This window comes from Fringilla coelebs (assembly GCF_963513975.1).
Source record: "Fringilla coelebs genome assembly, chromosome: 7".
NCBI classification, from domain to species: domain Eukaryota; kingdom Metazoa; phylum Chordata; class Aves; order Passeriformes; family Fringillidae; genus Fringilla; species Fringilla coelebs.
The window spans coordinates 6,396,135-6,420,836 of record NC_140035.1 but is presented as its reverse complement, the minus strand read 5'-3'; the positions used below and the strand labels follow the sequence as shown (position 1 = coordinate 6,420,836).

The 24,702-nt window shown below is 36.1% G+C and overlaps 1 protein-coding gene across 1 annotated transcript in view; it reads right to left on the bottom strand.

Annotated features, from left to right (window-relative positions):
- Nucleotides 1-23,833, bottom strand: part of ZRANB3 (zinc finger RANBP2-type containing 3) — a 35,425-nt gene extending 11,592 nt beyond the window's left edge. The window contains exons 1-8 of the mRNA XM_084209376.1: nt 23,807-23,833; nt 9,378-9,556; nt 6,714-6,945; nt 4,887-4,972; nt 2,769-2,940; nt 2,272-2,400; nt 1,327-1,446; nt 469-588 (exon numbers count right to left, since the gene is read on the bottom strand). Of these exons, the coding sequence (XP_084065502.1) occupies nt 469-588; nt 1,327-1,446; nt 2,272-2,400; nt 2,769-2,940; nt 4,887-4,972; nt 6,714-6,945; nt 9,378-9,556 (1,038 nt within the window). The 5' untranslated portion in view covers nt 23,807-23,833. The remainder of the gene's footprint in view (nt 1-468; nt 589-1,326; nt 1,447-2,271; nt 2,401-2,768; nt 2,941-4,886; nt 4,973-6,713; nt 6,946-9,377; nt 9,557-23,806) is intronic.
- Nucleotides 23,834-24,702: the final 869 nt, after the last annotated feature.

Here is a 24,702-nt window from a genome sequence, read left to right as displayed (position 1 = left end):
CTTATTATCTGATTATCTTTAGCTTTAACAAGCTACAGGTTGTGCAGGACATCTTAATATGGAAATGAGAGGGTGCTCAAGGTGGTCCTCAACAGCAGATGGGTGTATTTTACTGATTCTTCCTTGTGCCTCAGATTCAAAAATACTTCAATATTGTATAAAGACTGCACATTGCTTTTCATTATGGAATAACATCTATTTCTTATCAATCTAGTGCTTTTAGAGAAATGGAGTTTTTCTAATTATTCAAGAATGAGATACTGCTGCTTATCATCATTTAGCTAAAACAAATTCAAGAGAGGCTTAGAACAGTTAACAGGATTAGTGCAAAGAAATTAACACAGGGTCTACAAAGGGCAAATTGCACGAACACAAATTGCCTTCAGTAAACCACTTCATTCAGCAACTATATTTCAGCAGCTATATTCCTTAAGTGTATTGGTTCTCATATTTTCTGTTCTGCCCTACCTGACCAGCTGCCTGAATACTCAAAATAGCAACCCGGGTCTCGGGGTCCTTCTGGAACTGATTGACGAGGTGAATCCTCTCTGCAGAGGGAACACTCCCATCTATGCGGATGTAGCGAGCCTGTGACATCAGAACAGAGACTAAATGACATCAGGAGTGCCTGTTTTCAGACCCAATCCCTCCATGTCCCCCAGTAAAAAGAGGAAAAGGACCGTTCTATTCCTGTCATAGGGATCAGGATACACCAGCACTCTTTTGCCCTTTGATTTAAAATTAAGTCTCTCTCCAGAGAAGTGTAGACTTTGTATTCTCTGTTTGCAAAAGTAGAAGATAAAATGAACACGGGATCTTAAAATGGAATATTTCACAGAAGAATCTGGAATTACCCTGACACCATTTTTTAAAATTCCAAACAGTTAAAAAGAATAAAAATACAAATTAGCAAAGTTAGCCACCATTCCTAAGCAACAGTTAAGAGTCCATGATCAAAATAAGGTGAAAACTGTTTGCAAACATTTTTACTGCTTTGAATTAAACATTCAGGTGAGATGATAGTGTGCAGTTAAAACCCTCAAAAATAGACAGAAACAAACTGAAAAATCTGGTAAACAATTGCCTACAGCATTGATTTAATAATATAATAAAGTCATACCAGATACAAGTTTGTTTACATCATCCCTAAACACAAAGCAGTTCTTCAGAACCACATGATCCCTTTTAATCCAGTGGCACTGATCCGTACACACATAAAACCCTTCCACTGCTGTACTCGTGTGCAGCTCTGCTGAACTCAAACACAGCTGACAGCCAGTTGTGTAAGTGAAGGTAAAGTTGTGTGCACATTTGTTAAGGCTTTACCTTGCTCTCTATCACTGCCTCCGTGCAGGCTTGCAGCATGCTCAGGTGATGGGCAAAGACGAGGAACTTCAGTTTGTCATTGTCAAGCATCATTTTGATGTAGTCCTTGACTGCTCCTGCCTGCAGTGAGTGAGTGTTTTCATTAGCGAGACGCACAAAATGTTCAAAAAGACATTTTTTATTTTCATGTCTTTCAATTCCTTGTAAGAAGAAAAGGTAAATTTCCATATCTTTTGTTATCTATGTAACACTTTATCAAACATTGACATTGCTAAGAATCAAATAATTCTGATTAATTTTGTTTAAAATTTGATGTCTTTCAGAAACCTAACTTACTCCTTCAGAGAGAGAAAAAACACACATTCATCCTCAAAAGATCATATAATTACATGGCACTTCTTCCACATTAAGATGTAGATAAACCCCCTTTTAATTCAGACATCATTATCTGATGTTTTCATCCATATTTGAGAAAAACAAACATATTTCAAACAGACAAGGTAATATTTTCTGTAACCACACACACAAAGCCATATATCAAAACTGATAGAATAAATCTGATATGTTCACAATACCATAATCATAAAATATGGCTCTCTTTAAGCATTCATAGAATTCTTTTGTGTCAAATGTAATTTTCAGTATCTTTTGCAAAAGCCATTAAAGCAATGATTACAGTTAGTAACAAAATTTATCAGTGATCAACAGTTAATGCAATACACATTGCAATGGTCTTCAGATTTCTTTTTTCATTGTAATGGGGTTCTGCCTATTCCATTCCTATTCCTATTCCATACAGGGAAAAAGAGAGTGTTTCTCCATGCCATGATTATAAAACAAACCAAATAACCTCATCTTGTATTCTGGCCAATAAAACCAATTTTATGAGGTTAAAAACACATGCTGGATAATTTAGGGATATTAAGGAAAGACTTGCAGGCCCACCTTGGCAATGGCTGTTTCCTTATACATGCGTGTGATCAGATTCATGACTTCAGAAAAGTGGCTTTCAGTGGCATCTGATCTCAGACTTCTCATTAATTTCTCCCACTCTGCAAAAGTGGCATTCAGATTCTAATTGGCAGAAGAGACCAGTGGTTAGACAGAGTACAAAGTACAGGTATGTTTTAAGTTTGAAATGTTTAGGAGCTTTGGAGAACTCTATCAAAATTGGCTAAAAGTAAATGTAGTATTCAAAATCTATGGGAGAAGAAGACAGAAAAGAAGATTGTACTAAAATCAGAAAAAAAATTATCATTGATGAAAAAAGGAATTGCAGTATTAGTGTTCTTTGTGTTATATTTTAACAGAGATACTCTGCTTTATACTCACACAACCTTTGTAACTACATATAATACACATGCATACATAAAAATAGATATCCATACATAGATATTTCCATTTATTAACAAATGTATTTTTAACAAAAGTGGAAAATTTACCTTTGCTGCAGCTTGTGGGAGGTCAAATGGAATACGTTGCCTGACTTTGGGAGGCAGCTGAGTTAGGACATCATTCTTCAGTCTTCTGATCATTATTTCACTTAGAAGTTGATGTAGCTCCTCTAAGTTTGAAGCTCCTCTACAATCCCATTGCCTTCTTTTACCAAAAAACCTGAAATTGATAAATCAATACAGAGTGTAAACATGAAATTCAATAGAAATCTTCAGTACATAATCAATTTTAAAGCACAATATTGGATAGGAAAGTGTGCTTCAACTTCTCAGCAGCCACCACTGCCTGCAGGAGTCACTTCCCACACCTGTACACAATCCTCTGTCTATTCCCAGCTTCCCATACTTCACTGTCCACAGGAAACAGAAGTTCCAGGTTTAATTTTGGAACTCCTGTTTCAATGGACTAATGAGAAGAGTACACCACTAAGAGAATAATCTTTATTATATTACAGACAGGAAAGCCATCATGAAAACTGCAAATATCACCATCAATATTCCTTTTTTCCCCTCCCTAAGAATTCCTTCTTAGCTACTGTCAGAGACAGAGGATTGCATGTCAGAGGATTTAAAGCTTAAGCTATCATCTTTAAGTAGAGGAAGAAGGTATAACATTAGGAAGCTAAAGGCTGAAAAGAGAACAAATGTATTAACTCAATCTTCCCTATTCTTTCTTTGCTTTGCTGGTTTTGAGGAAGTGTTGCAGCAGGAACAACAGCTTCTCTCTGTCAGCATCACCAGGAGACAATAAAATAATGAACATGACAGATTTGGAGAAAAGCCCAGGTAGCATTTTCCAGAGCTAGAAGAGTGTGTTAAAAGCATGTAATTTTTATTAAAAGACAAACAAACAGCCACAAAACCCCCACAATAATTTAGGGATTTTCAAGCCTTATTAACTTTATCAACAGTATTCTAATTAGCTGAATATAATCATTTGGGAAAGGGGCTGAGGGAGTCACTTCTGCACTGGTGAAATGGGAATGGCACAGATGGAAGACAGCAACATCTTTTGCTCATATCCCTTCCTTGGTCTATTTATATATCTGTCCTTATAAAGGCTTCCTTCCTCCACCCTCAGCATCAGGGATAAGACAGAAATGGCAGGCTAAACCTCACAAAAATAGTTTGAAGTTCATCTTTAAAACAGGCATCTATGGACACCTAAGGAAAAACCACCCAAATTTTCACAGGAAGTACTGCATAAAATAATCCTATCAAGTTTATTACCACAGGATGTTTTGTTCCAGCCAAGTCATGAAGAAAAAGTTATTCACTGAAAGCTTGCCAAACCCTAAACTTGATTTTTATTACATTTATGGTATTCCAAAAATAAGATAATCATCTATGATTGAGTAGCTAACCATGCTGTACCCACGCACACTTGTGGTGTGAAAATTACAGATGCATTCAGTCAAAACACCATGGAAAAAATAGCATTTCTGTCTGAAAATTAGACAGTGATCTTCTGATGTTATTTGAAGTTAAATACTGATAAAGTGCATACGATGGAGGGAGAAAAACAAGTTTTATGAAAATGAAACCATGTAATTATTATTGTAAAAATTAAATCTAAATGCTGGCCAATTTAGCTGACAAAAATCTGTTATTCTGAATACATGCAAAGTTGTAGATATGAAATTTTTAGGTAAGACAGCCTGTGAAATATAGAGACAAGTACTGGACTTTTTTTCTCACCCAAATGTGGTGAGGTCGCAAAAAACTTGGATCCCATGATAAAGAGGGAGATAAATTATTCCATGACCATGAGCTTATAAGACTGAGAATCAAAAAACTCCATTTCTGAAGGTAAAACCTCCACAACTCCTACTAACAACAGTAAATGTATAAACAATTTTACTTAACAGAATGCTCCAACTTAATTTCAAACTTTAACAGCACTAATTAATTAATTTAATCAGTGTCATCCTTTTCCCAATGCTCTTTGATGGAGGAGATGGTTGCTGACCCAGGGTTTCAAAGCAAGATGGTATGATAGGGCAGTAAGGGTGCTAACTACTGATTCTCTCACTTGGCATGATAAGAAAAACCAAAGATGCTCATGTAAATGTAAATAAGAATGTAAATAAGCAAGGGCAGTAATACCTGACACGAGCATCACAGTATTTTTTAGCATATTCATTCCAAGTTCCAAACCTTCTTGGAAAAAGTGCCTCAATCTGCATGAAGAGCTGTATAAAAAAGAAAACAGCAACAGTGAAAAATTTAAAATTGTCTGTGAATGGAAGACTAATCAGAAATAATCAATACATGGTTCTTGTGCTAAGTTTACATTTAATATTTGCACAAAACCCACACAGCTTGGCCTGCATGCAAAAGAAATTCCACAGGATACAGGAGGCTTCAGAGAGGACAGTTGTGGGAAGCCCTCAAAGAACAGAGCACTCAGACTACTCTAACAGCACTGACAGCTTGGAAAAGATTCACATTCAACAAGAAAATGTGGATGAGATGAAGTTATTCCTTAAATACAGTTTTTATCATTTGCCAGGTACATGGGCTTCTGCAAAGCTTCAGTGCAGGTATTGCATGAATGGTCTGCCTCCTAAAATACATGAAAAACCTACCCAATTCTTAAGTCTTACTTCAAAAAATGGACAATACCTATGCGGACCAGAAATTTCACTTTTTTTTCCCTGCTGTATAGCAGGAGGCAAATACTAGTTTAGATGACCTAAACCAGGAGGAATCCTGCTTTACAAGCTGTAATACTGTCAAAGCTTCCTGCCTTCTGAGATCATTTTCTATACATTTAAAGACTTTATACAATGATTCTGCTTATGACACAAAACTGATTAAAGATATTTCATGCTTTTTATACTCTGCCTTGTAAGCCACTGAAGAACATCAGTATCACTAAAAAATATCTCAAATTGTTTTCCATTTGGTCATGAATTTTGATCCCATTGCTGTGGTCAAGGATAGGTTATATGGAATTTCCTTTAAAGACCTTTAACAATGATACTGGTCTCAGTATCCATGTACTATATAAAGGTAGAACACTTTCTAACTTCAATTCTTCATCCAGGGCTGGTTGCAATGTCATTGTACAGGAAATTTTAGTAATCATCCACACCCATAAACATAAATATTCATATTAAATTTTTAGGTAAGTACTCATGATATACCAAGCTCTTTTCCATACCACAGATATCTTCCTCAAGTTATGAACTCTTTGAACAAATTAAATTCATAAAAGGTCTTGGCATAAGTTCTATTTACACAGTAAGGAATTCTGAAGCATAAAATATTATTTATATAAGTCTTTTGAGTTCTCCCAATACAAATCAGCTCTTATATTCCATTTTTCCCCTACATTTGATAAATAAAGGCAGCTGTCTTGGGTTCAGTACGAAACCCAAGAGGGTTTTTGTTACCTCTCTGCTCCTCCCTAATTCCATAAGCTGAATTTCCTTCAAAGAAAAATTTGTCATTCTAGATTTGCAACAAGCACAGCCTGTATTTTTTTCCATTGAATTGAACATTAGCAATATCCAACAGACCAGTGAAACTAAGGGCTTTCTTTATCAGATGATGAAGTAGAAGATTTATTAGAAGATCTTGTCCACCAAAGACTCCCCTACCCAGGAGAAACAAGCAGTTCTCTGCTCAGGCTCTTTAGTTTTTATTTCATCCAACTATCAGTCTGTTACATGCAAGATTAATTCCTTACAAGAAACACTGTCTCAATTCACCTGTGCACAAGCTTGAAACAAGTTTGGAAATGAAACAAAATTGGTTTAGTTTCTTATACTTGTCCTTCCTGAGGCAGCCAGTGCACCTTTTGATGTCATAATGCATGTAACTGAATATATTCAAGGAAACTACAAAACTGAACATTTATTACTGATGCTATCATTAAAAAAAAACCAAACAAAACCAAACCCAAAACAAATAAAACATGTCCAATACCTCTTCGGGTCTTCCTAGAGCAGGAGTTCCAGTAAGGAGAACAGCTCTGAGAGCTTTCTGAACAATTGGCAGTAAAATCTTGCTACGGGTGGCATTTCTGGATTTCATATAGTGTGACTCATCAATCACAACCACCTTAAACTTCTGCCTGTACAAAGTGTCTACCAAGGTCTGTGCATCAGATGTTAACAGCCCATAACCCAGAATTGTAACTTTGCTCGTTGATATTCCCCTGAAAGAGAAAAAAATCCACCAGTTTTCTTAGTAAATTTTTATTGTAGGACAATTAATATAGCAGAGAGATTATAAAAAACTAATCTCAGAAGGTATGTGTGTCTCCTTTTGGATTGATTGACACGTGGGCTGTCAGGCTAACAACAACAGCTTTTGGTGTTTAAAACATCTCACTCTTCTCAACCACACACATTTCATAACCATTTTCAGAAGACCCACATTGCATTTCAAAGGAATTTCATTTATCTGGATGCATTGCTTCACCCTGTGCTATTTTCCAGGGGCATCCCATTGGAAAAATCCACTTTGTGGACAAAAAGTTACACACAAGCCAAGATCTTAATTAGCACCCAAACACCTGAAGTAATAATGTCTCTGTGCAGTAATAATGGCTCTGGGTACAAAGAATCCCCTCAGCAGCAGCCTGAGAGGATTAAGCAGACTGTCCCTGAGTATTTGGGCACTGTGAAAGTACAGACTGGGCTGAACCTCACCACCTGGACAAACCATTCCTGTCAGAGCTGTTATCCAGCTTTTTTGCTCAAATAGAACAAGAAGAAAACAAAAAAAAATCTGGAAGCAGGGAGTCAACATGGCACAAGATTAAAAAATAGTATTTAACTGAAAATAAACTTTTTATAACAAATTTCCAGATGTATACAGGTCCAAGGCATGAACTGATATTTAAATCACTAGAGAGCACTGTGGCCCTTCAGGAGCAGCACAGGAATTCAGAGCTGTTAGACACACAAGTCACCAGGAAGGAGTCATAGCTGGTCTACCCATCTGTCAGACACCACTGCCCTGCTGGCATCATTTCTGTTTGCTCTTCAGTACAAGAGATCAAGAAACCAAACAAGCTAAAGTTTCCTTGAGGACTTAAGAGGAAGAAAGCAAATGCAGCTACACATTCAAGCTCCTGGATATGGAAGTGCAGAGGTTTGAGCACAGGGACTGTGGGCACTGCAGACTCTGGCTGTCACTGTACAGATAAATCATGCAACCAGGAAAGCATTAATTTCCCCTACTCTTTCTGAAGAGGACATTAAAAAAAATTACAAATAAACTTATTTATTTTAGTCAAAGCAATTTATTCAAGAAACTTCCATTTTCAAATTTGGCCAGAAATTACAAACCTAAACTGATGCCTAAGTATATTTTAACCTGTTTTCCTGTTTTATCAAGAAGTTAACACTCAAGCAGTAAACTTGGAAGTTTTGAAGAAAAGCAAAGTATTAAACTGAGAGAAATCAAAGCTTAACATATGGAAGCAGAATTTAACAAAATGCTGAACCAAATTTGGCAGCTGTATTTTTGCATTTTCTTACAAAGGCACGAAACACTTTCTAACATTAAAATATTAATTAGTTCAACAGCAACCTCACTTATAGCTAGGAAGCCTCCTGGGAGTTAAATGAGCAGAAACCCAAGTTTTCATCTTTCCTTGCTTTTGAATATAAGTAAGTAATAATAAGTTGAGGTGTAGTCCTTTAAAAAAAATTTTAAAAGGAACAGAATTTCATCTGCCTTTTAATTTTCCCAGCATTTTGCCTAGTCCACATTTCCCCTTTCTGCATCCAGCACTATAAGCATGAGTGCCTTTCAGATAAATACCTTAAAAAAAAAAAAAGCTAATTTTAGTTTCTATACTCCTATAATGAATTTAAATGTTGACTATCAGTAGGAATTACCCTTTGATGAAGCTTTCAAAATGCATTTTCAGTTGGATTTCTGTGGTTACCAGGAAGGTTCCAAGCAGCACATCTTGGCAGTCAAGTCACTCTCTGATATTCCCAGAAAAGATAAAGATCAGTCTCCCTCACACCAAAGTTTTAGAACAACATCTAAACATTAGCATAAAATCAACCAAGTCATTTACAGTAAAGCAGACAAAAACCACCCTTGCAATTCAGGGTAATAGGAGAGTTATTCTAATAACACCCAAGCCATAGCCTCTCTGATGAATTCAAGCTATTAAATCTAAAGATAGAAAGCGTAGGGCATGATGACCTTTTCAGTTATTTAGGGATTACTTATCTGAACTTCCAAATTTCCTCAGTGTGCTAAATGGAATTCTAACAGTAATTGCTTCCTTATTTTGTAACATACACCAGAAGTTCTCCAAAAATGTTTTACAGAAGCTAATGAATTCATCAGAGTTGAGAATTCATCATGAATTCATCAGAGTTGTGTATGTTCAATTTGAGACACACTGAAGTAATCTAATTTTCAGCAGACAAGCATTTGCTACTTTGCAAAAAGCAGATCCCCCAACTTCAAAGAAAATGAGTAACTACTATAATACAAGAACAGAAAACTGGGAGGAGTGGCTGATAGCCTAGAGGGTATTTCTGATAGCCCAGAGGGTAGGCCTGCTTGAGCAGGGGGTGTTAAGCAAGCCTTTCTAGAGAAGAACAACAAACTACTCACCCAATATCAGTTTTGTTCTGAATGATGCTAATGTCATCTGGAGAGAGCTCTGGAATCCACTTCTCCATCTCATCCACCCAAGGGTATCTCAGAGAGGAAGGCACTACAATTAGGAGAGGCCATTCATTTTTATAGTAATATGAAATGGCAATTGCTTGAATTGTTTTTCCTAGTCCCATCTGGGAAAAGAAAAGAAAAGAACAACATTAAAACCAGAAGACTGCTCAGAAAGCATATTTCATTCAGAAGAGCCCAAAAGATTTTGCAAAGATAGAACCAAATAAAGGAAACCCAGTCAAAGAGCTACTTATATAGCATGTATTTAATTATCACTTTGTTACCAGAGATCATCTTTTATGAAACAAGATTGTCCTAGTTAAATGTATTAATACATTTATAATGTGTTATATCTGGTGAGCTCATCAAAGTCAGAAGCAGTATTTCCATTGATCTCAGAAGATTTTCAGTTCAGAGTCTTAATAGGAGAGACTAAAAAAATCAAACTCTTTAATTTGTTAAGCTACTAAAAACATTTTTAAAAGACTATGCAAAGGAAAGAAAAATACAGGATGCCTTCTTACAATAACAACAACAACTCTGTCCTCAATTGCATAGGCAAGTGAGGAACAGAGACCTGTGGGTTTGACCCAGTGGGTCAACAAAAAGAAACTACTGCTCTGATTCACCAGGGCTGATGGTTTCTCCTTGGCCTGCACCACAGATAGTGAGAATTGATGTACACACATGGGGAGGATTCAAAAGATCTACATTTAACAGAAAAGTACATGCTTCATATTGCCAAGGTGGGAATGCTCCCATCTGTGAATAATCATGGCAACAGATGATTATAAGAGTCAGAATTTAGGGCTTTGCATAAAAAAAATCACACACACACACACAAAAAAATTTATCAAAGAATGCAGCTATTTTCTCTGCTTGTTCACATGGCAAGAGAAAATTCCCAACTCCTGTGAAACACCAAAGCAGAGATGAGCCTTAAAATGCTCTGGGCAGGTTTTCCATGGAGTCCAGGGGACATTTGAGTGGATTTGCCGCTATCTAACTACTCACAGCAGTAAGACATACAACAACTTACATCTCCAGTACTGAGTCTAGAAGTGACTTAATGATATAACGAGGAGATTTCCCAAATACAAAAGAAAACAACTAATTTTTCTACTATTACTAGAAAGAAAATAATAGGGAATACTCAGTTTTCATTCAAAATTGCCAAGTTTTCATTAAAATTTTCCTGCAAGCTCCCCTTGTGTCACCAGTAGTTCTTAGGTCATCTGAAAATAACTCCAAGTGAAAAAAAAAAACAACAAAATAAGATTCATTTTTATTTTGCTGCCATGGCTGTGTCCCTAACTCAGGCTGGGCAGGCCCTGGTGATAATCTAGGCACTGGGGTGAAATGAATATGGAATAAAAGCAAGGCTTTTATCATCAGCACACCCAGGGCTGGATGCAGATCCCACAGAGCTGATCAGCTGGTAGGTAACAATGTGAGAGACTAAAAAAACTGGAGAAAATATTATGGTCTTGGGTTTTAATATAAAGCCATCTTTCTTCAGGATGGAAATGGATGACACTGAAATTTTAGGGAAAAAATTTTGTCTGTCCCCACTGTGAGAAGAAATGGAAACATATTTGTAGATCACCTTTCAAAAAATACTGGTTTTATCTTACTTTAATCCTTGCATAGTTACACAGCCTAGGGATAGGCACAGTAATTCTCTGACCTAGAGTTTTCCTCCATTTCTTTTTACATAAAAGGTCACAGTACTGATATTTAATTTTACCAATAGGACAAAAAGCACAGGATATACACCAGTGCACAATACTTCCTCCCGTGCCACACCTATTGTCATTATGAAATATACAACTTTTATTTTGGAATAAATGTATCTTCTAGGACTTTTTATTGCTAACATAATTATGCACAGCTCATTTTCTAGTTCAAGGATGGAAATAAACTGTTTTAATAAAAAAACAGCTACTGCTGATATTTTGATTTTTCCCAAGCTTCCCTTTTCTCTTCCCCTGAATACTTTTGTATTCTCCACAGCTCCCAGATATTTTGCATTCCATGCCAGGATAGTTTATCTCCAGATGTAATGAGATTTTTATAGTATGAGGAGATGCTTAAATCCCAATAATCCATCTCCCTCTCCCTCCTAGTGTGTCAAGAAAACCCAAATTAGAATTGTGAGACTACAGCAATTCTCTTTTTCAGAAAGCTTTTATACTGGCAATACTTCAAGAACATTATTACAAAAATGTTTTATCTGAGGGAAGAAATGTTGGACTCAGATTTCCTTGATATGGAATACAACATATATTTTTAACAACATGGACACAATGAATTTTGCTATTACTACTTGATTAGAGCATGTTAAAAAATTCATATTTGGAAACCATATCTGTTAAAAATCTCTTTGGGCCAGGAATGTCTAATAATGCACTAAAAATAGCTCACAATGCAATTATAAAGCACTTTAAAAAAATCAACTGAGTCAGTGTTTTTAAAATGTAACAGTACAGGAGATTCAACCTACAATTAAAAGTAACCTTTTAAGTTTTCTCAAGGATTCTTCTAAACTTATGTCAGGTTTCAATTTTTCCCTCACTTAGGTATTTTCAGGATATTTGCTGACTATCACACAAATCAGGATTCTTTTATTACCAGCCTTTCTGCCCACACCTTTCAAACAAAAAATGTCACATCTGCACAAAATGCATTAACACCAGAAAAGACAGTGTTAGAGGAACAGGAACATCACTTACCTCATCAGCAATCATACACCTAAATAAGAAACAAAAAAGGGGAGGAAAAGAAGAAATTAATACAAAATATAATACATAAACCAATACTTACAAATTGTTTACTATAAATTAAAATTCTGGATTTACAGAACCAATGAAAGAAAAAAAGGTGACTTCATTCCTCCAGATATCACCTACAAAAAGTGAATTTGGTATGAACTGAAAATAAGTACAACAATTATTCTAAAAATATTTATTCAGTTTGCTGGCATTACTGCAGAACTTGCAATTGCAAAACTGAATTTCTGCTTAGGTCCAGGGATAGATTAATTGTAATCATAAGAGACACTTCCAAGACAAGAAGTGTATCTTCAATTTTCTTTTGTCTTTCAGAAACAGCAATGCTTTTGTGCTTCATGATTAAGGATTATTTGTATTTCAGATTGATTTTAAAAATGTGCTTTCCTGAGCTGTCACATTTGTTTTGAAATAGAAGCAGACACTCCCTCTCCCCCACCAATTGTACTAGCTAAAATATTAGAAAATGAATTTGATTTTTTGCCCATTTTGGAGTCACTTGGCAATGCCACTCTGTGTAAAGACAAAGACAACTCCGAGTCTCCAGTCATAAATATTAAATTCTGTTCAGCATATTTACATTTTGTAAACATTAAATGCCATCTTTGACATGAATTTCTTAAAGGTATTTTAACTATTCTGGGATTCTACATGCACCCATTGCACCGTGAAACTCAAATATTGTGCTCCTTCCAGGAAAAAATTGGAAAAATCTTCCAGGTCTTAATGTCTTTAACAAAATTTAACACAACAAGATATAAACATTCTGTATTTTGATCCAGAAAAATCTTTCCAAGTAATACAGAACTTCTTTTTTAGTGGTAGCTACTCTGAAGTTAGTGTAGCTGGCCAAAAAAAGATAAAAAATGTTTGATATTTTCAGAACCACAGTATAATGCTGTTTGCTCACTGCCTGCCAGTATAAATTCCAGTGTCTACTAACTTATGCAGTTTTTTTCAACTAAGGTAAAAAATTGATTCAAAATAAATTCTTATACAACTTCATTTTTATAAGCAACAAACTATCTATTTGCAATTGCTTTGCAACTTCCCCTCCACAGCTGTAAGGGATGGAGCAAAGAAAACATAGGAAGAAAATATAACAAAACAAAGCCTCCAAGTCTGCACAGATTTACAAAGGAATAAAAATGCAGGAAGACAATTATTTTTAGTGGCAACTCAAGATTGTGGGGCCTTAATGTCTGTGATTTGCAGCTGGGCAAAGACATTTATTTGCAGACAACTAACACACAATTCTAATTTAAAAATAATGTCAGTTTTTGCTCAAAGACTGGGGTTTTTTTCCATTCAATACTCATGGTTAATTGCCTGAAGTGAAGTTTACAAAACAAGTCTTTCTTTTTTGCAGATTCTTTGAGGCCAACTGCTTTCAGTACATTAATCATGTTTTTAAAAACAGTTTGAGGCCTGAAATCAATTGGAATGCACAATAACCTACTGTTGCAGTAGTACTCCTTACACAAATGCAGCAAATGAGTAAGACTACAACTAAGAGCTACAGAACAGAGACAGCTCAAGAATAAACCACAGACCTTCTTCAACAATAAAGATTATTTATTGCAGGAATATCAGAGCTGAAGTACAAATATAGCAATAACCAAGCTGCATCTGGCAGCAAGAAAATGTGGTAAAGAGGACAGGAATTCCTTGCCAACTTCTGCTGCAAATACAGTATTTCTCAGCAAATCAACTTAAATTTTAGTAGAATTGCATAAATAGTGAAATGCTAATTATGCCATATATATGCATAATAGTGCACCTATTGGCATAGGTGAACTATTTGGATGCTCCTTCTTCCCTTCAGGATAACAAGCAAAAATGAAGAATGTCAGAGTGATTTACAGGTGACTCTGACAATTAGAAACTGAATAGCAAATAAGAAACTACCCACTTTAAAAGTATGTCAACCACAGGAACGTGTTTTCCATAAAGCTAGATTTCTTCATCAGAGTGAAATGTAGCCACCTAAACAATGATGACTTTATCTGATGACAAATAAGAAATAGTTCTGCTTTTTTTTTTCATTTTCAGGCTGTAGTCATAAAATCTTGCTGCTATAGAGTATCTCCTGTTTTCATGTCTATTAACTTCCACTGATTATGTCCTTAAGTTAAATTTCTTATGTAGCAGCAACAAAGTTGATGACTTTAAAATATTTATAGAAACTCATCAATTTGTTGCTGGTAAATGAAGGAAAGTACAAAGTAGCTGCCATCATAATAATAACAATAATAATTTATCCATAATAACTCTGCAGAGGTTACATTAAGTAATCAACACAGTTTTATCTTCCTAATTTCTGCAGTACCAATAGAAAGAGAGCCACAGAAACACCCCTGTGCTTAAAGCTGGGTATCTCTGGTGATATTTTGCTAGTAAGTATTCACTCTCTTCTCCTGCCAATGATAAAATTGGTTTGTCATAAGTAGTTGGGATTTTCTTCCTGTACTTGTAATCCACCCATTTTTCAGCATTTAAAATTTGACCAGACACATCATAGATTGAAATCAGTCAAGTGCACTAAATTGGTTTTAAAGCTCCAGTTAGAGTTATCTGAATGTGTAAAGTCCCCTGTGATTATACAGTTAGTGACATGAATCACTGCTTGGATCCACACTGCTCAGACTCAAATTCCTGAAGCACTACAGTTTTTAAATTGCTAATTTATGCCAACTAATTAACATTATTGACACTTACACTTGACAAAATTTTAACATGGCACACAAGATTGAGTTTATGATACAGGTAGGAGTTAATGGAAGTGGAAATGGAGGATATTCAATTTATTTTATGACATAATGCATTTTAAAGCATTCATCTATGTAGCTTTCACAGTTTTAATATGAGAATTCTAAAGATGTCTGCCTAATGTAGTTACAAAACATAAGAAATCCAAATTATTTTTGTTGGATTCTGGGGCAATGAAAAACATTTTATAGAGGAGAGGAAAATCATGAAATGTCACCAGTTAAAAATCACAACAATTAGATTTGAAGTGTAAAGAACTTCCCCATCTTTATAGCCCACATCACACAGAACTCACAAGATATCTAATAGTTAGTTGCACTAAACTGCTAAAAAGCAATACTTTACATAATCTTAAAAATATGCAGCCTCTATTTAAAACAAACTTCAGTATGTTCTACATTATTGCAGTCAGACAAGCTGCCAACATGGACATAAAGGTTCCATGCTGTCAAAAGCAGAAGAAACAGATCTTCAGCTACATTGAAGGGACAAATATGTATTTTTGTTTCACATATTTTGACTGCAAGAAGACAGACTTCTTGTTCTCTGAAGTTCAATTAGTCATTTCCTCTCAACTGGTAGTTACCCAATCTAAGCTTCATCATTCATGTCCCATCTGTTCATATGACACCTTAATAATAGCTCTATCCAAGAATATAAATCAGAGCTATGATACGCAGATTCATATCCTGTTAAAAGCTCAGCCCACATGGTCAAAAGTTTCAGAAAAGCATGGAAAAAAGGGATTTGAGATGTCTCAGTTGCACTTGCTCTCAGCAGCAAAGTCCAACCATGCAAAAAGCACCAGTCAATGGCAAATTCTTTCAGATTCTTTTGCATTTCATCTTTAAATGTTTCCCTTCTTCAGAGGGAATCCTGTGGCTTGTGTTTGAATCTCTGTCCATTCATCAAGGAAATCTATTTTTTTCCTAGCAGAAAGTAGCAGAATCTCATTGGGATGCACTGCACATGCTGCTACAACCTTGCTACTATTCATAACCCTTTTGCAGTGTAGGGTTAGCAATGGCCTCCAGACACAGTAGGATCTTTCAAAATAGAAGTGAAACATCATTTGGGCCTCCACTAGACTGCAACAGCATTTTGAGGTATATTAGCCCAAAAATAGAACTACATTTTTCTTTTATCAAGCAAACACAAAGAGCTCTGAGTGAGGATGTAGCCTGGTGAGTGAACATGCCTGCAGAGAGTAAGGTCTGCTGTGCTGATGCACCTCAGGTGCACACAGGTCCAAGACCTTACTGCTGTTCACTGAAGAGAACAAACACAAGTGCCTGAGGCTGTACACAAACCCCAGCTTTCTTCTGTATGTAGAGAATGCCACAGTTGAAGGGACCACCCAAAGCTGGATGAGTCAGAACCCCAGAACCAGACTTTCAGCACTATCAGAATAGGCTTGGTTGGTACTTGATACCTTGTAAGGGTACCAAGCACCAGGCAAAGGTGCATTTGTACATTCTAACTACAGCAAACCTTGGAGAGAAACCTGAAGCAAGCAAAAAAACAGGTGAAGGAGCTAAGAAAGAAACCCAAAACTCCTGACAGAGCCCTCTGAAAGCTCTATCAGGAAAGCTCTAAAAGAACAGAAAGGATAATTTTTCAAACCTCAAAAAACACAGAAAGAGTTCCTGGTTGTGTTGATGTCAAGAAGATTGGAATCAGCTTCACAAAGCAGAAGGACAAGCAGATCTTTAAAATTTTATGCAGATGAGTTCATTGGAGAAACAGAAGGAAACTGAGGCTAAGCTCACGCGGCATATGCCATAGAGCCATACAAAAATAGTCTGCGTCAGAAGGTTAATGCTAACACAGTTTTATAAAATGAGTTTCAGGGAAGAACAAACATTTAAATGAAAATAATTTCTATTTCTGCGAGTCTGGGTTCCATTTGGGTCGACCCCTTTTCAAATGTCAGCACTATTAACCATGCAAACACTACAGCTAAAGTTTCTTCTATCAGTTATGGCTACTGCAGTAAGGTGTTTTTGTAAAGAGAAAGAATCTCATTTTGAATCTTGCTCTTGGAGGAATATTGATTAACAACACACTGGATTTAAGGTCTCTGCAATCAAGGATCCTACCAAGTCAAACAGCTGGTGTTAGAGGTGTCTTATAACTATAGAAATATTTAGATAATATCTTCTCTAGAGAGTTGTGCTTTCTTACATGGTAAACTAAAAACTAAAGGGGTACAGCAATCCAATACATCTGTTGCTTGCTTGTAAGGGTAATTTAACTTCTTGATTGATTTTCAGCAGCTATTTATCCAGGAAAGACCACTATGAACTGCAGGTAGCTTTTTCAGAAAAAACTCCTTCCCTTCTAAATGCATTTTCCAAGGCAAACAGTCAAAGCTGTAGCACTTCGTTTTTTAAAACACTGAAAAATTTTGTTACTACTCAAGCAAATTAAAGCTGTTTTTTGTTAATGCAGGCTTTGGAACATGTTGTACAGAGGAAGCTTGAGTCTTTCTTTCACTGGTGTGGGTGTCCTGATATTCTTGGGATTCTCACCTACTCATGTGAGTCAGTTTTATATAACACTACAACATATAATTTACCTCCTACTCACAAGCCAACACTTCAGCACTAACATCTCAACCAAGGGTTATTTAAGGAATCTGAACTTAGAACATTTTTATATAAAACTGCGCAAGCAACCATTACATTTGTGTGTCAGTAATCACAGCACGCAGTCCTAAAACTAGAACAAAGAGAGCTGACTCCCTTGCAACAATAATCAAGGGTGTTGCAGCAAAAATAATGCTCCAGAAGATGTAAGATAAATCTTACCCTTGCTCCTGAACTATACTAGGTATTTAAAAAAACCCTAAGTAATAAAAATCCAACCTTTGATTTAACATAAGATGCACTAAATTGCCACATGTGCATTGTTAATGATTCTGAAAAGGAGTGTAGAGGAGAATCAATGTGGTGTCTTATGCTTTTCTCCATCTCCTCTACATGTGACTGGAAAACCCACCTAAAATATTTATTAGTATTTGAAAGCTCTCAGACCACATGTTCTGGTATTTTAGCTTTGGCAAAGATGCATGGGATAACACATAACAAAGTGGTCAAGTTGAAGGTGAAGCTCAGACACTTCAATAGGTTTTCAGAATATATTAATGGAACTGTTAGGTTAGAAAAACTTCCAGCCAAGAAGACACCCAACAGTGACAGTGAAAACTCTTCATCTATTCAGTCACTGGCTTCAGAGACAAATGGGTTCAGCAGCTGACTCAATGCAAGAAAACAGAATAACTTCAACTATTTTCAGCTCCTGATAATCGAGGCTGCAAATGTTAACCTTGCTGTTAACTGGCATGACTGAAATACCTGTGAGCAGTAGTAGAAACCTTCCTGAGTGCGCAGTCTTCTGACTTTCAATGAAATGGAGATACTTATCACTACTTTCCCAATAAACTCTGCATTCCCTGGTGAGCTGGGGCACTTTTCCCTTGTGCCCATGTTCTTCCTCTCCTTCCAACTTGCATTAAGTCAGTCCGAACGTGACTCATTTAAGACCTTATTTCTATTAACTCTCATTAAAGTGACTTGCCTCACACTCAGAACTGCTCCCTCCCCTTTGTCCTCTTCTGGGTGCTGTGATTAAACACCAACTTCTCATCATGGATTCCCACACTGCAAACCTTCCCTGCACACAGCTAACACCAATTCATTTCCCCTTTCCCCTCCCTCTATCACAGTTGACAACCTACTACCCACACTTGTAATCTTTATCTCTCTTGGTTCTCCTCTTCCATTCTAACAAATTGTGCCCTGCATTTCTAAAATCTGCATTTTCTTCTCTATTCCTGCTGCTACAAGTCCACATTTGAACCCAGGTAAATTCTTATACTTCTTCCACCATTGTTTTTTTTTCCTGTTCTTAAGCCTTCTTTTTCTCTTTTTCACCCCACATAGCTCCTCTCCTGAATTATATCCTAGATTCACTTACTGACAATGCATTTTTTGTTCTATTTGAATTGCTTCCCAGTTCCTCCAGCATCACTTCCAAACAAGCTTCCCTGGCTACAAAAGCTGTGCAGAATTTGGCTCAGTCTCTCATTCATACTTCCTGCATCTGAACCTCATTCTGTGAGCTAGCATCTTCATTTATTCATCCCTCTCTTCCTTGGCACTTCTCAAATGTGAGATGTACTCTGAATCATTACAAACCAACGTCTTAAAAAAAATGAAATCTTTCTTCAACCCTCCGAGCTGAAATGTATTAACTGTTTGATCTTCTCCATATTCACTAAATAGCAATCCCATTCTTGTTCCCCAGAGATTACTTCTGTGTTTTGTTCTCTAAGACTGGAGATGACTGCTCACCTGTTATAATGCAGGTTTAAGGACCCACATTTATCACAAAACTGTAATAATTTTATACATCTGAATTGCTGAATATATTGGAATAAAAGATGATTTCTTTCTTACTCTAGTTAGAGACTTATGCCTTGGTTCAAACAGCTCTTTCAGGCTAACTACAAACCACTGAGACTAGAGACAGAAATCAAAAAAAAGTTACAATTATTTTTCTTCGAATCTGAACTCTGATCTCAAGTTCTACAAATAATGGAGACTCATTGATGGCACTTGATCTGCAAGGCCCCACATACAAACTAAAATGTAATATTTGAAGAACTACTCATAGACACGTTTAAAAAAAAGTGAAGGTAATTTCTTTTTCAAACATGCAAATTTAGGTAATTTGGCTTTTAGTGAAGTCAGTGTCACTGGAAAAAAATCAACAGTAGCCTGTAAAATATTTCTGTGAGGCTTCCTTTAAACCATGCAGCTGATTCTGAAAAAAATATCAGACAATGGTAAAAAGCAGATTGGTCTTGCATTTAATCACAACGTTGACTTGCAGAAACCTATGACCTTTGAAACAAAGGACAGAAAAATTAGATATAGACAGTAAGAGATATACAGACATGCAACTAGGCTTAGTGCTTCAAAATGGAATTTTGACACATGAAAAGACAAATCTATTCTCTTATTCATAGCTACTATCAAAGATAAGAAACTGAAGAATAGAAATACACTGAAAGAGCAAATCAATCAGTAATCATGGATCAAAAATAGCAAAGGTAAAAGCAAAGTAAAACAAAAGCTCTGCTAACTTAAAAAGGCAATAGAAGACAGAAAGCAACAATTGCATTGTACAGAAGGAGAAAGAAAGATTAATAGACAACATAAAACTCAGAAGCAAACTCAGTAATGATGACAAAAATAGGAGTGAAAGTGAAAAATTGTTATAGAAAAGACAAAAGGGCCTACTGCTCTAACAGAAACTAAAATGTACATGGGAGTGCATGGACTGAACATATTTTCTCTTATTCCATCAGCTTCCAAAATCCAAAACTATAGCTTCCTTAGACACGCAACTCAAATGGAAATTATACCTTTCATACTACTCAATGGATAGTACATCCTAGAAAGTTAAAGATATTTGTGTAGAAATTTGCATAAGAATTTAAATAGGACTTGTATCAGAAATTCCTCACCCTACAAAGGGCTGTGCCTGGGAATTCCAAACATTTCTATTTGCTTCCTGCCCAAGAGCTGCCATTTCTGTGGTCCAGCTGCTAAACCATCAGCAGACTGTATATGCTGTGCCTCTCAACTGAAGAATCTTTCAGCTGTGTTCATAAACTTTGTGGAAATTATGATTTGACCTTTGGTTTTTTTGGTCTACCTTGAAGATGGGAGAAGGGGAATTAATTTCTACAAAGACTTGTAATTTTCAAAGTAATAGTCTGGTTTAATTAACAAAGAGTTAACTAACTATGTATTCCTCCTGTGTAACTTGCAATAGATCAGAGACACAGTCAATGGGAAAAAGTATTATTTTCAAGGGTAGGCAACTGACTCAATATTGTAACAGAGGACATTCCCACTCTATTCTCTAATGATTTCACTGCCATAATGGTTCTCTGTAGCCCATTATCCAAAAAAAAAAAAATTAACACTATAAAACTTTTTTTTACTCTAGATAAGGACTGCCTAACAAAACAATTGCCATTGCATTAAAACTCATGTATTAAAACGCGTTCTTAATGGCAGATGTGAACTCTGCAACATCCTGATATTGCCATCCATGGTCATCTTCTTTTTTTACTGTGTCTAACAGCATAAGGCAAGCATGTATGGGAAATTAAAAATCATATGCTTCTGAATATATATTACCTCTCAAACTCACATAGGAAACAAGATCACCCCAGTAAAACAGTTTGAGCATACAATTATAATGGAACTGCTCGTTTCAATGGTGGTAAATATCTCCAAGTCCTCTTTTGCATCCAGCTTAAACAAATTGTTCTGCCAACATGCCTAGAAAGAAATATATCTGTGTGTCTGAAGGCATCTTTTACAGATACCATCTACAAGACAAGCAATGCAAAATAATGATGCTTGCAAATCACATGCTGACAGTTTTTATTACAAAACTTGATAAAGCATTTAGTGATATCCAGTAGCATGAGAGCTAAATTTCAAACAACAGCATGCCTCTTTTACAGTGTATTCAGGTGAACAAATTGTTTGTTATCATCACACACTTCTGTAAAGAGAGGATATAAAGTAAGAACAGATGGTAAAAAGAATTGTGACTTTCCAAGTATGACATTACTGAACAGCAGCAGTAAAAATCAGTAATATTCAAAGACAGATGTGAGCTCAAATAAGATTGAGCACCATCCTTATCAACACTATCAAGTCACTTGCCCAAGTATCTCTGTATCTTGGATATTTTACCTAAGCTTCCACCACTTTTTTTAGAGCATTGTGTTTCAATACTGCCACCTCTTTACTAACACTTGGTGACCCCTCAGTTTGACTTAACACACTTTATATAGAAGCTGGCTGAGAGTGTGCACACAATTCCTCAATGTGACCCAGCTTACAGACAGAATTTGCTGTGCCAAGCAGGAAGATTTCTTGCAATCACGATGAACATTATTTCATATGCATGTCACATGAAAACCATCACTGCTGGGTTATGCAAAACTTTGTTAGTGAAAGACTTAAAGAAAAAAAATGAACATAAACCCGTAACCCTAATGAAAAAAATAGAATTCCTTCCATGACAGAGTCACCAGAATTGGTATTCCAAACCTTTCTGAATACTTACTGCAGGCTATCGTTACTACTTCAACAAAAAGAAGAAAGAAACATCTGATTAAAATTTATCCAGTCCTACAGTTAAGCTGCTTCCCAAGAAATTTCTATATTATACAACAGCCTGCAGAAGATTATGCCACTTTCAAATACATCCGTTAGCCTACCCTAATTAAATGTGTAGTTTCTTTAATTTTAATGGCTACTGTTATTTCACTACTTGTATACAAAAATATACACCTCAATTGCATATTCTATGGCAGCCAAGGGCTTTGGATTTATTAAATTCAACTCTCACACAGGCTTTGCTGTCTATTCTACTAAAGACTTAGCTATCTATTAAAATTATATCCACCCATTCTCAGTCTGTGCAGCAAGAAAGTGCCTGATATGGCTGGTGGTCACGAGCAGTTAATGCCAATTCAGCATAAAGCATATCAAATCTCAGGCTCTCATGGACTCATCTTTCTGTTCTGCCACTGAAACCAGCAGCATAAAACAGATGGTTTGTTCATTCCCTGAGACAGCACTGCTAAAGGGTTTTGGCCAAAGGAAAAGAATCAAAGAGAAAAAAATGCAGAGATTTTAATTGCTTAAAAGTTCCATGTAATTCCTAGAACTGCTGATAAAAATTTCATTTCTAATTTTTCACCTTTAGAGGGAATGATGCATATTTCTTTTCCCCTGAAAACAATCACAAACATCAGAGAGCAACCCCCTTAGGCCCTAAGCCTCTCCTTCTCAGCAAGATGCTGAAATAATCAGGAACTAATTTCATCCATCTTTCCCACACAGGCTACAGTAATTCTATTTGTGCCAGACCTCCCCAACATCATTTCTTTCCAAAACAACAGCATACAGTGGTTTCACAGCTTTAGGCTGCAATTGCCCACATTTCCTAAAATTTATAAATGTGGAAGTAGCATTTCCCCCTCTCCTTTTCAACCCTGTAGCTCACTAACAGGCTCTTACTCAGCAAACTATTTCCAGCCTCTGCTGCATAAACTGTGTTTTTTGATTTACCAGGTACTTAATTGTTGAATGCCTACTCCATCAGCTGCTACACTGGCTAACTGAGCACCCTGCAAAGCTTCTCCTGCTCTGCTGCTGCAGCTCAGTGAGCTCCAAAACACCCTGATTACACTCCAGAATTGTACCAAATTTAAAATAGAAAACCACACAGATGCATCAAGATCTGTTAGTCATTCCCTTAACAGCTCTACCATGCCATTAAAAACTAAAGAATCAAATGTGAATTAAATTATTTTAGGAATTCTACATTAACATAACAAAAATGATGGTCCTACTGATATCAACCTCCTTTCACATGAGAACTTTGATATTACAACTCTCTTTTGCATAATGCATTATTAAACCTCTTCATCCTCTGTGGAAGAAACCTCCACAATTCATTTTTAACCATGTTACCTTACAGTTTATGAAAGATTTCTGCAACATAACTCACCTAAGACTGCTGATATTGAATAACCTTTGTAAAAAAGGTTATTGTAAAAAAGAATGTTTACCTAAAGTAATTCTTTTTAGCATCATATTCTTACTTTCAACTACAGAAATGTAAGTTTATGATTTTTCTACCTAATGTGTGAATACTTTATTTTCACATCAGTCTTTAGCATGTGATATAGTAAGTTGAATACAATAATCTCACCTGCCACTTCTCTGAAGTGCAAATATGATGCCCTTTTCCTGAAAAGGAAGCAGCTTCTTTCTCAGTCTTTCAGGTAGGAAGGACAGCTTAGCATTGACATCCTCTGACTGAGAGGCTTCGAGTGAAGGTGTTTCCTGGAGAGCACCGGCCATGCTGAACCAGAGGGAAATAAAAGAGAAAGAAGTTATCTTACCTACGTGGCAGAATAGAGAATAAAGCTTGATGGAACAATACTCATCACTTCATCTTGAAATAATCAATATCGACTCAAAACTTTCCTTGAAGTTTGAGAATTCTCTCTGGAAAACATAAAATTGAGCAGATACTGGAGGAAGAGTCCCTCACCTCAAAATCCATAAAATATTCTAACTATTCCAGGATGAAGAGGGCAGCATGTGTCTCTCCCTTTACACTATGAAATAATTATTTTAGCAAACACCCTATTAATGAAAGGAAGTTATTTGCCATTCAAATCGAGCTTACTCATGGACACTGGAATATAAACTCTTTCAGTAACATTTTTCAGAAGAGTTCCAGGAAAAAATTGATTATTTAACTTCTGATGACAGAACTAACAGTCCTTTAAATTTTTAATCCTAAAAATTAATTCAGGAAAAAAAGGGGGAAATATGAAAATATACCCATTTTGGGAGAAGTGGAAAAAAAAAAAAAGAAAAAACAGTGAAGAACTTTATTTCCCTAAGAAAGAAACAATCTTAAACCACAGAAGTAATCAATAAAAATTCTCATAGTGTGCTTGAAGTTGAAAAATGTGGATTCTTCATTCATTTTTGTTCAAGGGACAGTGTCAGAGCAAAAATACTCACTTTTGCCCTCTTTTAACTTCAATAGACTTCAAGCAAACAAAAGCTTATAAAGTTCAGTAGCAGTGCACT